Source organism: Tauraco erythrolophus, chromosome 4, assembly GCF_009769465.1.
Source record: "Tauraco erythrolophus isolate bTauEry1 chromosome 4, bTauEry1.pri, whole genome shotgun sequence".
Lineage (NCBI taxonomy): Eukaryota > Metazoa > Chordata > Aves > Musophagiformes > Musophagidae > Tauraco > Tauraco erythrolophus.
This window is the reverse complement of record NC_141468.1, coordinates 14862624-14876122: the sequence shown is the minus strand read 5'-3', so window position 1 is coordinate 14876122 and position 13499 is coordinate 14862624. Positions and strand designations below refer to the sequence as shown.

At 42.3% G+C, this 13499-nt stretch overlaps 1 protein-coding gene across 2 annotated transcripts in view; it reads left to right on the top strand.

Annotated features, from left to right (window-relative positions):
* The window catches only part of RELN (reelin), a 308977-nt gene that overhangs the window by 207598 nt on the left and 87880 nt on the right, over window positions 1–13499 (top strand). For both annotated transcript variants that reach the window (XM_086611234.1, XM_086611233.1), the window contains exons 17-20: window positions 615–681; window positions 1613–1846; window positions 2445–2606; window positions 10016–10252. In XM_086611234.1, the coding sequence (XP_086467360.1) occupies window positions 615–681; window positions 1613–1846; window positions 2445–2606; window positions 10016–10252 (700 nt within the window). The remainder of the gene's footprint in view (window positions 1–614; window positions 682–1612; window positions 1847–2444; window positions 2607–10015; window positions 10253–13499) is intronic.

The window sequence follows — 13499 nt, the reverse complement described above, 5'->3', positions numbered from 1 at the left end:
AAATAAAAGAGTAAAACAAATCTGGAGTATTTTTGAGTGCATATGATTTGGAGTTTTATTCTATTTGAAAGAATCAGTGAAAGTATATGGTAGTTAATAGTTACTTAAACATATCAGGGCAAGTTCTAATTCCAGTAGATCTAGTGAAGTACATAGGTTTCAGTGAAAGAAGCAGTGGCACATTTTAGAAATCTACAAGAGTACTATTGGAATTTGCTAATATATATATTGGATTATATTGCAGAAATAAGATGAAGAAAAGGAAAGGCAAGAAAATGGCCAACACATAACAACTCATTTGATCTCATTCACAATCTTAGAAAAAGCAGGTGCACTAATTAAAACATCACAAATGCCTCAAGCCACAGATAGACATTACCCATTAAACAATAAATTATCCCTGGCTATCCTTAACACAGAGCAAAATTCCATTACTCAGTTCTACAGAAGGATGCAAGCAAATGAATTATATCCTTTTGTAGACCTCTTCCAACTAGTGGGGTTAAGACAAATACAATAACTGTATGATCAGGTCTGTATTCATTCTTGTCTTCTTTATGTTCTGTTTATCACATAACATAACCTTTCATTTAACTGATTTCTTTTCTCTGCAGTTTATATTGGTCCATCTTGTCTCAAATTCTGCTCAGGGCGAGGACAGTGCACTAGAAATGGCTGCAAGTAAGAGTTATATTTCAGTATTTATATTCAATTTCTGTCACATAGTTCACTTGATGATCTGAAAGTTGAAGTGATTTTAATTTCAGCACTTGCTTTTTGAAATGACTAAATATAAAACCAGCATAGCCCCCAGAATGCATAAAGCTCACTGGAGAGCTAAAGATCAATCTTTCTAAACAGCAGCCCATTTGATTTTTTTTAAAACAATTTTCTTTAGGGACAGAGTCTAACTTCCAGTTCACCTTAAAGTGTGCTACAGAGCACACTGACATGTCAGTGATGCATGCTTTATATCAGTTTTAGAGGTGATTTGGGACTGTATCACTTTAATATTACATTTTGGGAAAGAATCACAGTTTTCATAGTTCTAACATCCCATAGCCTAACAAACCTCAAGGACAGAAGGTCAGCACTGCACTTTTTTTCTGAATCTAGCTTGTTAAAACTGTTCCAGTTTACTCAAAGTCAATAAGCACATTCAAAATACTGGTGTAACTGTTTTGAAGTGTTAACAAAAGTGTGATCCATGGGATGTTCTGTTCTGTTACCCAATTTCTTGTAATCACATCTGCCAAGCTACAGAAAAAAAGCAAATTAATAGTTTTACATGTGAACAACAACAAATTATATCAGCAGTATTTTTGCTCAAAAAATTAAGAGTAATATTTCTGTATTGTGCATTATATATAGATTGGTAGATTGTTCATAACTGTGATGGTTTTTAACTGGAAAAGAAAGTCCTAGCTAAAAGAAAGGCATTGGCTATGCAGTACCTAAATAAAGTTTAAAGAGGTTCTCGGTCCTTAAATTTGAGAGGGATTTTGTAAGTATTTTCAGTTCATGAACGACCGCAGCCACTGTGTTGGCTTGCTAACCAGCCCCAGGAGAAGATGGGTCATTAATTACACTGTTTGATCTCCCTCGCCTGCAGGTGCGACCCCGGCTTTTCAGGGCCAGCGTGTGAGATGGCATCGCAGACCTTCCCTATGTTCATCTCGGAGAGCTTTGCCAGCTCCCGCCTCTCCTCCTACCACAATTTTTACTCCATCCGAGGGGCCGAAGTCAGCTTCGGCTGCGGAGTCCTGGCCAGCGGCAAGGCCCTGGTCTTCAACAAGGATGGGAGGCGCCAGCTTATCACTTCCTTCCTTGACAGCTCCCAGTCCAGGTGAGAGGGAAAGAGCAGAAATGTGAGGCAAAGAAATTGGGGAACCCCTTCCCTTCTAGCTACAACCTTGTGTATTACTAAGCTGATTGTTTTAGCAGAAAAAAGTTTTTTAAAAACTCCTAGTTCCATATCTTAATGGAGATTTCGTAGTCTTACCTTTTTTCCTTCTGCTTTGTAAACAACAGAGCCCAAAACAGACTGGAGGGAAGTTATTGTACTGCTCAGATGGAAAATATGAAATGTTAATATCAAACCTGAGTGTCAAAGCCAAGTGCTAATTCATTATTTATAAGATTGTGTTTATTTGACAGCTTGTGGCAGCTGATTAGATCCATTCACCATCTCTCCCTCCCCTTCAGTGCCTAATAAATAATTAAATGCTTCAATGATTGGCATTTTTTAACTATATGTGTCACATTGCATTATTTGACAGTAAAAACAAATTGCAAGTACAAAACCCCATAACTGATATTTATCAAAATTTGTCTAGATTGAGGAGATCTGAAAACAACCTGGTTAGTAAAAAAAAAACAATAAAAAACAACCAAAAACACTATGCAAATGGTACCCTGTAAATATTTGTGTAATTCTGATCCAGGTTCCTGCAGTTCACGCTACGCCTGGGCAGCAAATCAGTGCTGAGTACCTGCAAAGCACCCGACCAGCCTGGGGAAGGAGTGCTGCTGCACTACTCCTATGACAATGGGATTACCTGGAAACTACTGGAACATTATTCTTATCTCAACTACCATGAGCCAAGGTATATGCATAAATATTAGGAAGAGTGTTACCTACTTGCAGTTAACACTGGTAGTGGTAGTCACCGCAAGGCTGACAGTAAGTACATCTGCCCACATGGTACAGGAGTGAGGGAAAATCTTCTACCACACACTGAAAGTTACCATTTTTCCTTAAAGTTTTGCAGCTGTTCTGGGCACTTCCCGTTTTTACCTGCTTCTGTGAAAATGAATGCATAGATTTAACAGCATCCAAGTCTCAGGTGCTGTGACAGAATAAGCCAAGCCAGTGCAGGATGAGGAGTAGAAGTGTACTCATGGGATATAGGGGCATGTCTCTTCCCATAGAAGTGTCCACTTGTAAAGAAAAATTAACATAAATTATTTGTAGCTTTGAAGCCATAGATACCTTCACTACACAGTCCTCTGAGATAAGGAGTTTGGTGGCAGCAGAGGACAGCTGAGATGAAATCCAACCGTGAGGGTCTCTCCAGGGCAGCAGGGAAATTGCACCTGCTCCTGTTATGAAGGGGATTACATGACTCTGCGCCTATACTCTGGGAGGACCTGCTTGTGACTGTGCCTGGGAATTGTGCAAATCATGAAGAAGCTGAACAAAGAGTTCATCTTGTCTAGCAGCACCTATGTTTGGTGTCACATCAGAGAGGAACGTATCTGATGTATTTAGAGAAGGAGATATGCTTTACTGTTACATTTGCGAGACCCTCCACCAATTTTAATAAAGCACTTGCAAAATCAAGAGTCTCCATCAGCACACCTGTACCGCAAACCTAGAGTGATCTGAGCTGGCTCTGTGCAAACCCTCTCAAACCTGGAAGCATCCACCTGCACAGGGTGCTGCAGCAGAGCCAATAAATCTCAATAAAAGGAGACGCTCTGCAAGGCGTTGGACAAGAGGCAGAGCCAGCAGTGGCATTGCAGGTCCCATTCCAGCTGGTCCATTCCTGCCTGAGGGTGGCTTTGCTCTGGGTATTGCCCTGCGTTCTCCTCTCCACCTCTCCACCCAGTTGCAGGATAAGATGTGTCAACCCTGGGGGTGAGACTGTAGATATGTCTGCAAGTCACTTCAGCTACATAGAACTTTCATTATTTATATCTATTGAGCTCAGATCAGCTGGTTTGAAAAAAAAATATTTAATCTTGTTAATAACGCAGTACAAAATTACAAAATACAAATGATTAAGAATATTCTGACAGAAAAAAATCTTGTAATGTTAAATAAATTTCCTGAGGGCTATGAGAAATTCTCAAAAATCTGAGAGGAGTGACTGCGTTTGGTAGAAGTATACTGCATGTGGACTTTAATTTCTGAAGTTTTAGACGTTTCCAAAGGAAAGATCCTATGAACTGGAACACTCATAAGCCTTCTTCAAAATTTCCTTTCCTATTCTTTATTATAGTCACATATATATTTTATATAACCCTGTTTCTAATTCTTAGATTCAAGATTACAGCTGTAGAAATTATATTTCCCTAAAGGTTTTTAATATATGGCACTATGAAAGTTTTATAATGAAAAAGAAAATACACATTCTGGTGACTGATTTTAATGAATTTTAAGATATAAATGTAGTAAATTATATTGATGCTGGAGTCTTTTTTTGCTTTTAGAGATTAAGTATGAAACACTTCATTTCTGTTGTTCTGATAGTCAAAGAGCTAAGCACAACATACGCTATGCAGGTTGGAAAGGTTTTGCCATGGGATGTGTATACTCCACTCTGGGTAGATAGAAAAATGATAGACATACAAACCTGAAGATAATGCTGGCAATAATTGTGATGAAGAACAAGAAGAAAGCTTCACCTTTTCATATTATGTTGTCTGAAAATATCAGCATTTTTGGTAACATAGATGGACTGCTGCAAAGTTTGGCAATCAATCTGTATCCAGAAATTTAATTAATCTTCAGTCATACAAAAAATAATTACACATTTAGTGTTCTGCTGAAAAGGTGCATTTAATCTGCTAACATTTGACAGCTGCATTTTTCTTCTGAGCAGAACAGTGGTGGCTTTTCAATATTAGGTATGCGCACAGCTTGAAAGAATGAGATCAGAGCAAAGGTCTCCCAGCTGGTTTTTAAGAAATCTAATGGTAGCTGGTAATGTTAGTAGGAACACTTTTCTTCTCTGCAGCAGAAAAGTCATTAGCAGGAATCCACCTCCCTCTCCATCTATCTCCAGCAAATCAAAGCCAGACAGGAGAAGCTGTTATAACTGGAGATGTAGTCAGGTTCTGCATACTAACGTATGTGCCACATACAGTGGTTTACGCCAAGGTTTTTAAATTGTGTTTGCTTAATCCCCTGGGATGATAAATTTATTTTAACATGCGTTAAATATTTTAACATCCGATCGGTGTATCAGTGGTGTATGTCACGATTTAGGACATTCTGTAAATTACTGTCAGTGAGAATTAGTGTCCACGTGGGCGAGCTTATGAGTTAAGAGTAAAGGGAAGACACAGGCATCAGGGACAGCCACCAGCAGAGAAATATGCCCAGGATTATGACAGAACATTAGCTCACACAAGTGCCAAGCGCTTCATGGCGTACACTGGATGCAGTGTTCCTCCTCACCAGGGTACCGGCTTTCCTCAGGTTCACCCTACTGAACCATGGAAGACAAAGCCATCAATGCCTTTTAGCATCAGCAGTGATTTAATGCCATTTGCGCCTTTAAAAATTGACCTGAAAAGTTGTAAAGTCGCTGCTTATCAGGGAACCCTTGGTAGAAAGAATGTCCTTATAGTTTATTCATGTGCCAGTGAGTAACGGGGCTTGGTCTTTCTCTTAGAAGGATGTGAAGTTGTTCAAGCATGTTTATTTGAGTGGCAAAAGAAATGTGTCATAGAATCATAGAATCATAGAATCGTTAGGGCTGGAAGGGACCTTCAAAGGTCATCTAGTCCAACCCCCCTGCAAGGAACAGGGATATCTCCAACTAGATCAGGTTGCTCAGGGCCTCATCCAACCGGGCCTTGAACGTCTCCAGGGATGGAGCATCCACCACCTCTCTGGGCAACCTGTTCCAGTGTTCTACAACTCTCATGGTAAAAAATTTTTTCCTAATATCCAACCTGAATCTACCTCCCTCTATTTTAAAACCATTACCCCTTGTCCTATCACAACTGGCCCTCCTGAACAGCCTCTCCCCATCTTTCCTGTAGGCCCCCTTGAGGTACTGGAAGACCGCTATAAGGTCACCCCGGAGCCTCCTCTTCTCCAGGCTGAACAGCCCCAACTCCTTCAGCCTATCCTCATAGGAAAGGTGCTCCAGCCCTCTCATCATCTTCGTGGCCCTCCTCTGTACCCTCTCCAACTGGTCCATGTCCTTCTTATGTTGGGGACTCTAGAACTGGACGCAATACTCCAAGTGAGGTCTCACGAGGGCAGAGTAGAGGGGGAGAATCACCTCCCTCGACCTGCTGGCCACGCTCCTCCCGATGCAGCCCAGGATGCGGTTGGCCCTCTGGGCCGCAAGAGCACATTGCCGGCTCATATTGAGCTTCTCGTCCACCAGTACTCCCAAGTCCTTCTCCTCAGGGCTGCTCACGATCCATTCTCCGCCCAGTCTGTATTTGTGCCTGGGATTGCCATGACCCAGATGTAGGACCTTGCACTTGGCCTGGTTAAACTTCATGAGGTTGGTACGGGCCCACCTCTCCAGCCTGTCGAGGTCCCTCTGGATGGCATCCCTCCCTTCCAGCATGTCGACGGCACCACACAGCTTGGTGTCGTCGGCGAACTTGCTGAGGGTGCACTCCATGCCACTGTCCACGTCACCGACAAAGATGTTGAAGAGGGCCGGGCCCAACACGGACCCCTGAGGGACGCCACTCGTGACCGGTCTCCACACGGACATCGAGCCGTTGACCACTACTCTCTGAGTACGGCCATTGAGCCAATTCCTTATCCACCGAGTGGTCCATCCATCAAACCCATGCCTCTCTAGTTTAGAGAGAAGAATGTCGTGCGGGACAGTGTCAAAAGCTTTGCACAAGTCCAGGTAGATGACATCCGTTGGTCGACCCTTGTCCACCGATGTTGTCACCCCATCGTAAAAGGCCACCAAGTTGGTCAGGCACGATCTGCCTTTGGTGAAGCCATGTTGGCTGTCACCCACCATCTCCTTGCTCTCCATGTGCCTTAGCATGGTTCCCAGGAGAATCTGCTCCATGATCTTGCCAGGCACAGAGGTGAGGCTGACCAGCCTGTAGTTGCCCGGGTCCTCCTTGTTCCCCTTTTTAAAAATGGGGGTTATGTTCCCTCTCTTCCAGTCATCGGGGACCTCGCCAGACCGCCACGACTTCTCAAATACAATGGCCAGTGGCTTGGCAACTTCATCCGCCAGTTCCTTCAGGACCCGCGGATGGATCTCATCAGGTCCCATGGACTTGTGCACCTTCAAGTTCCTCAGATGTTCCCGAACCTGCTCTTCAAGTACAGTGGGCGGTGGTTCATCCTCACAGTCCCTGCTAGTTCTTTCCACAGCTTGGGTGGTAAGACAAGAGGCTTTATCAGTGTAGACTGAGGCAAAAAATTCATTGAGTACCTCAGCCTTCTCTATGTCGCGGGTGACCAGAGCACCAGTATCCTTCCGGAGGGGGCCTACATTCTCCTTGGACTTCCTTTTGTCCCCTACATACCTATAGAAGCATTTCTTATTACTTTTTATATCCCTTGCCAAATTCAATTCCTTCAGGGCTTTAGCCTTCCTCACCTGATCCCTGGTCACTCGTACAGCTTCTCTGTATTCCTCCCAGGCTATCTGTCTCCGCTTCCACCCTCTGTAGGCTAACCTCTTCATTTTCAGTTGGTCCAGGAGCTCCTTGCTCATCCACGCAGGCCTCCTGGTCTTTTTGCCCGACTTGTTCTTCATCGGGATGCACCTCTGCTGAGCTTGGAGGAGGTGCTCCTTGAATGTGGACCAACTTTCCTGGGCCCCTCGTCCCTCCAGGGCCACCTCCCACGGCACTTTGCCCATCAAGTCCTTGAAGAGGCCGAAGTCCGCCTTCTTAAAGTCTAGGGTACAGAGTTTGCTGAATGGTTTCCTTGCTGCCCCATGGATCTTGAACTCCACCGTGTCGTGGTCACTGCAGCCAAGGCTGTCCTTAAGTTTCACCTCACCCACCAGTCCCTCCCTGTTGGTGAGCACAAGGTCGAGCATGGCACCCCTCCTTGTCGGCTCCTCTATCACCTGCAGGAGGAAGTTGTCATCCACGCATTCCAGGAACCTCCTGGACTGCCTGTGCCCTGCTGTATTGTCTCTCCAACAGATGTCAGGGTGGTTGAAGTCCCCCATGAGGACCAGGGCTTGTGACCGCGAGGCTGCTTCTATCTGGCTATAAAGCGCCTCATCTGCTCTGTCCTCCTGGCCAGGTGGCCTGTAACAGACCCCTACCGTAACATCCCCTATCCGTCTCCGTCCTCTAATCTTGACCCATAAGCTCTCTGTCAGCTCCTCCTCCAACCCCAGGCGAAGCTCCACGCACTCCAGCCGGTTGCTGACGTAGAGAGCGACACCCCCTCCTCGTCTCCCCTTCCTGTCCTTTCTAAAAAGCTTATACCCCTCCATGTTGACACTCCAGTCATAGGAGTCGTCCCACCACGTCTCCGTGATGCCAATAAGGTCGTAGCCCTGCTCATGTGCACGCATCTCCAGCTCATCCTGTTTATTTCCCATGCTGCGTGCGTTGGTGTACATACACTTCAGCTGGGCCTCCGACAAAGCCGACTCGCTGGCTGGAGCGACAGGGGTTCTCTTGGACGGCAGTGTAAGTTCATTTGAACATACCTGCGATCCTTCCCCAGCCTCTGGACCCTCAGTGCTGGCACTGGTGCCATGCTGACAGCGGTATGAATCTGACTTCTTGGCTGGAGCGGCTGGAATTCCCTTCTTCTGTTCTACGGATACTTCCAGCATATCTTTATCATTCTTGATATTCCCCCCCTCCCCCTTCAAATCTAGTTTAAAGCCCTGCCAATGAGCCCTGCTAGCTTTTGAGCTAAGACCCTGGTTCCCCTCTGAGAAAGGCATGTTCCATCCGGTACCATCAGACCTGGTTCAGGGAAAGCCTCCCATATGTGTCCACCATACATAAAGTGTGTGCACTGCTTGTCCCCTGCCACGGGGACACGGCAGCCGTCATCTCTGGCTGTCCCTCGACGCTGCTCTCTCCAGCCTCTGGCCAGCAGAAACCGGCTCCTAGAAATGCCAGCCAGGACTCGTGGAGTGCTTCCCACTTGTTTCGCCAAGCCGTTTGAATTTTTTCTTGCTAATGGATTAACTTTTTCTTCTTTAAAATCAATGTGACACTAAAGAGCAATATTATAAACTCACTCTTTGCAAGGACAGTTTACCAAATCATTTTTAAGAGTGCGGTTTTGCACTAAGAGCGCCGCGGGCACAAGGCCGTTTTGTACGCACAGAGCAAAACATTAAAACAGGCAGCTTAGAAAGCCTTAAATCTGGAAAAACTTGCTGTTAAGTATAAAATGATGTTTCCAGTTTACCTGATTTGTCATTTTATCCACATTTCCTCTAAGAGAAAAAGAAAAATATCAGTTACATGATGAACTTGCCGAAAACCCTTTGCCAGTCCGTTTCATTGCTCATGTGTGTAGCATGGGGCACCATGGTCCTGGTGATTTATGGAGTTTTCAAGAAGATGTTATTACTGTGGCAATTAATGCATGCTCCCTGCTGCTGTGTACAATAATTACTCCTGGAAATTAGATATTACTCTTAATTTCCTTTGCAGTTTGTCAATTATAGGTGTGTTGACATAGCTGCCATGACAGATCAGGTGACCTTGCATAGCAGGAGAAGTACCTGGGACTCACCTCCAGTGACATTTCTATGCAACTACAGAAGAAAAGTGTGTGCCATAAGAGACTACATACAACCACACTGTCTGACAGAATGAACCTTTTCCATTTGCATGTGATGATTTAGAGAGATGGGTTCTTCCAGGACAAGAGCAACACAGGCATGACATCAGTGCTGTGCAGAAACAAGCATAAATGTTAAGAAGATGCATCTCTTCAGATCAGGATAAAATCCACTGAGTGAGAAAGTGGATCTAGAATTTGTAAATCTTTGTCAGCTGATCATCCCTTTGCAGTCTAAGCCCCTGGCCTACAGCTGGGTTTCAGATGGAGGGCATTGAGTTTTCTTCTGGCAAGCAAGAGCAACTGTAAAATTTTATAGAGAGCTACAGGGTAGTAGTAAAATTTACAAAATTGGTAGCTTTTACACATGGCTATACCAGTAGATGCTAAGGTATTTGTAGGCTGAATTTAACCCATGATTTTTAGGGTCATTAAGAAAAAATAACCATAAAATACATCCCATGGGATTATTACAAACAGCAGTACTTTCAATGATAATTTTGTTTCATTTTCCAGAATAATTTCAGTGGAGCTACCTGAAGATGCAAGACAGATTGGCATTCAGTTCAGATGGTGGCAACCGTATCACTCTTCTCAAGGCGAAGACGTGTGGGCGATCGATGAAATCATCATGACCTCTGTGCTTTTCAATAGCATCAGTCTGGACTTCACCAACCTAGTTGAAGTCACGCAGTCTCTGGGATTCTACCTGGGAAATGTTCAGCCCTACTGTGGTCATGACTGGACTCTTTGGTGAGAGACACGTATTCATTTCTCTTCTACTTTCATATTATTTGTCTATTCGTCCTGCTTGATGGGAACCTTGATTGTAGCATTGTTTCCCCACAATATATTTAAAGAGTATCCTAATAGAAACCGTGTAGAAAATTTTCATAATCTTCACATAAAATCTGGTCAGGTTAATATGGATATACAGATTATGAAATAACCTATTAAGTATAGACTTTGAATATTTTGTAAGTGATGTTCAGATCTGTTTAAATAGCCATTAGATTACACTCTGAAAAGGAAAAGCTGCAGAATGTTGGTAGAATGATGTTAGCCATTTGTAGCTATTTTGTCTGGTATTATATCCATTTAGTCATTTACACTATGATCAGCATTATGACATATTGCAATTAGGCCTAAAATGTGCTGTGTATTTAGAAACCAAAGCCAGAATATAATAATAATAACTCAAAGCAAAAAAAAAAAAAAGGGCAAGAAGAGAAAAAGAAGTTAAAAACAAAGAAAAAGAAAATTTTAATAGGATTGTGTAAAAATAAGCTTTTTTAGTAAAACATTAACCTGCTTCACAAAAATTCCATTCTGGAGTACATAAGTGTAACATTTGGAATTAATACAAGGGAAGCTCAATTTAATCTCTATGTTTTGATTGAAACTAAATAACATTTTCATGCTAGTCTGATCAACATATAAACCCAGTATGGCTTTAATTGGCATAGATAGATTTATTTGGAGAAAGTACATTCACAGTAATTGTAGAAAACCTCAAGAAAATATAAATAATTTTAGTGTCCCCATGGGCACTCAGAGAAACACTGTTGGAATTTTATTAACGAGTATCTCTGAGCGATCTGATTTGACTTTCTGATCATCTGTCAAACTAAAAGGAGTTGGTTTAGCAGTAGGAACAACACCGAATGTGTTCTAGCAGTGATAATGAGGCAGTAGAAGCACCATTAACCACTTTAATAAGGACAAGGAAGGTACTCGCTGCTCATTAAAATGAAACAACATGTTAGGGTTCAAACCGTTTGCATCTTCTTCTTCATCAAAGAGTTGGAATGAAAGCCCTTTAATGACATTGTTTTCCCTCTGTTCTTGTAAGATCAGTTTATCGTGGGGAGGGGAGTGGGTTATTGAACATAGCAGAGGTTCCTCTGTTTTCCTCCTATGACTCTAAATCAGAATCAAAATAATAAATGCTAAGCTAAATTCTCCATCCCATCATACATTGGGTAGGATTTGTAGCGCTCAGTCATAGTGGAAATGTTGAACTTTCCATGCATCAAATGAAGAATCAAAGCCTTTGAAAAATTTCCTTGCTATTTATGTATAAGTATTTTTCATTATCACTGGAAGACATGAACTCTATCCTTCACTGACCTTATTTCTCTCAAGGGAAATTTTTACACTTACACAAAGTCTGTACAAATGGCTGCTAGTTAAATTAATTATTGTTGGCTTTTCCCAGCTGTGAGTCCATTTGGTTCTCATTTTCTAACTCATGACTTTCTATGAGCAGAGTTTGCAGTAGCACTGACAGCATCCTCCTGAGAAAAGTCTGACAACTGCTTTTTCATTAGTAGATCTATGGTAAATACGCTATAAATCACTTTACAGGGTGTCATGCCGAGGCCCGTTTTCACTGAACTGCCTTTGTCTATTGGGCCTCCATCTCTGCCTCAGAATCTGAAATATTTATCCTTAAAATTGGGGAAAACTGACGAGGGGGATTTTCACTTTTGTTGAAGAGAGAGGTTGCTCTTTCCAATATCTGACTACATTTAGAAAAAAGAGATTTGTTGATATACGTATGTTTTGCAAAAAGGCGATGTTTGAGTATTTTATAATAGTCTGTATCTGGAACAGTCACTTAATTTGATTGTGATCATCAACATTTCATTTCAGATCGGTTCTTAGGCTTTATTACAGCAAACATATTGAGCATACTGAAAGGACTCCAGAACACTTTTAAAATAAAGAGTTTGTTGATGTACGTTAATTCATCACTTCTTCAAAATGCTTGTACACAGGCAAGGTTTTGGCTCGAATGCTTCTGGAATGTTACAGAATATTTAGAGCCACTTGCTGAAATGTATTTAAATATTGATAAGGACACTAATTTATGGTTTTTGTTGTTTAAATGTTCATCTGGACACAAATAAAATAGCATCATAAAAATAAACTTTCTTCAGTCATATTACAACATTATGATTTAACTCAATGTAACAGACAATACAGTGTCCCACTGTCCCTGAGGCAGCCTGGGGGAAGACTGTAAATCTGGCTCATAATGAACTATCCTTATGGAGCAACATAATACAGTTGCCCTACATCACCTTGATAGTTTACCTGTGTTTATAAAATGCCTTGTCTTTTAGATTAATTAATACTCTGTAACATGCAGAAAGTCTCTTTCAGGTAATTGCCTTAACTAGAATATATTAAAACATTTAGCAATGATTTAACAAAGTGGGTATGATGTGATGTAAAAAGTCATAAACATCTTCTGCCTTTGATGGAAGCAGAGCTGGGGCTGGCGTGAGCATTGGGCCATCACGTCAATATTCCTGTTCAATGCAGCTTTACAAAATCAGCTGCATCTCTGTGGCTTTTCAGTATTCCTGAAAGTACAGGTTGAAATCGCGGTAACTCTGGGGATCCCAGAGCAGTTTGGAGCGGTGCAGATTGGCTGACATTGGCTGTGATATCATTCCCAGAAGTACCAATTAGTTGACAGTGCTTGGAGGGAGAGCGATTGTTCTGAGGGCACCTATGGGTATTGTGTTCCTGCACATCCGCAGGTCTAATTATATACGCACTAGAAACCATCTCACAACTACCTATTTATACAGAAATGTATCCTCTGCATTCTCATTTCTGAAGATATTTTAGTTAATTATTGTTATGCCAGGGACATTAATCTATCTTTTACAAAGTCTGGAAACTTGTTCCAGCTGTATGACTCAGAACAAACAAAGAAAACATTTGGTATTCCAGCTGAAGAGCATACCTCTAACCACATACACAGGAGAGCTAGAGAGCAAAGAAGTGGCAAGTAAGGTGGAGCCCACACCTTTAATGCTACCCTTGTTCAGCTGGAGGCAATTTGTGGATGATAAAGGACTTTGTGAACCCATAATGTGATTTCCTCCGCGTAAAAGAGCGTCTTGTGGAACATCACAGATTGTCTTCATCTCCTCACTAGCTTCCTTTTTTCACATTTCTTTAACATCCATTTTAAAGATCTGTT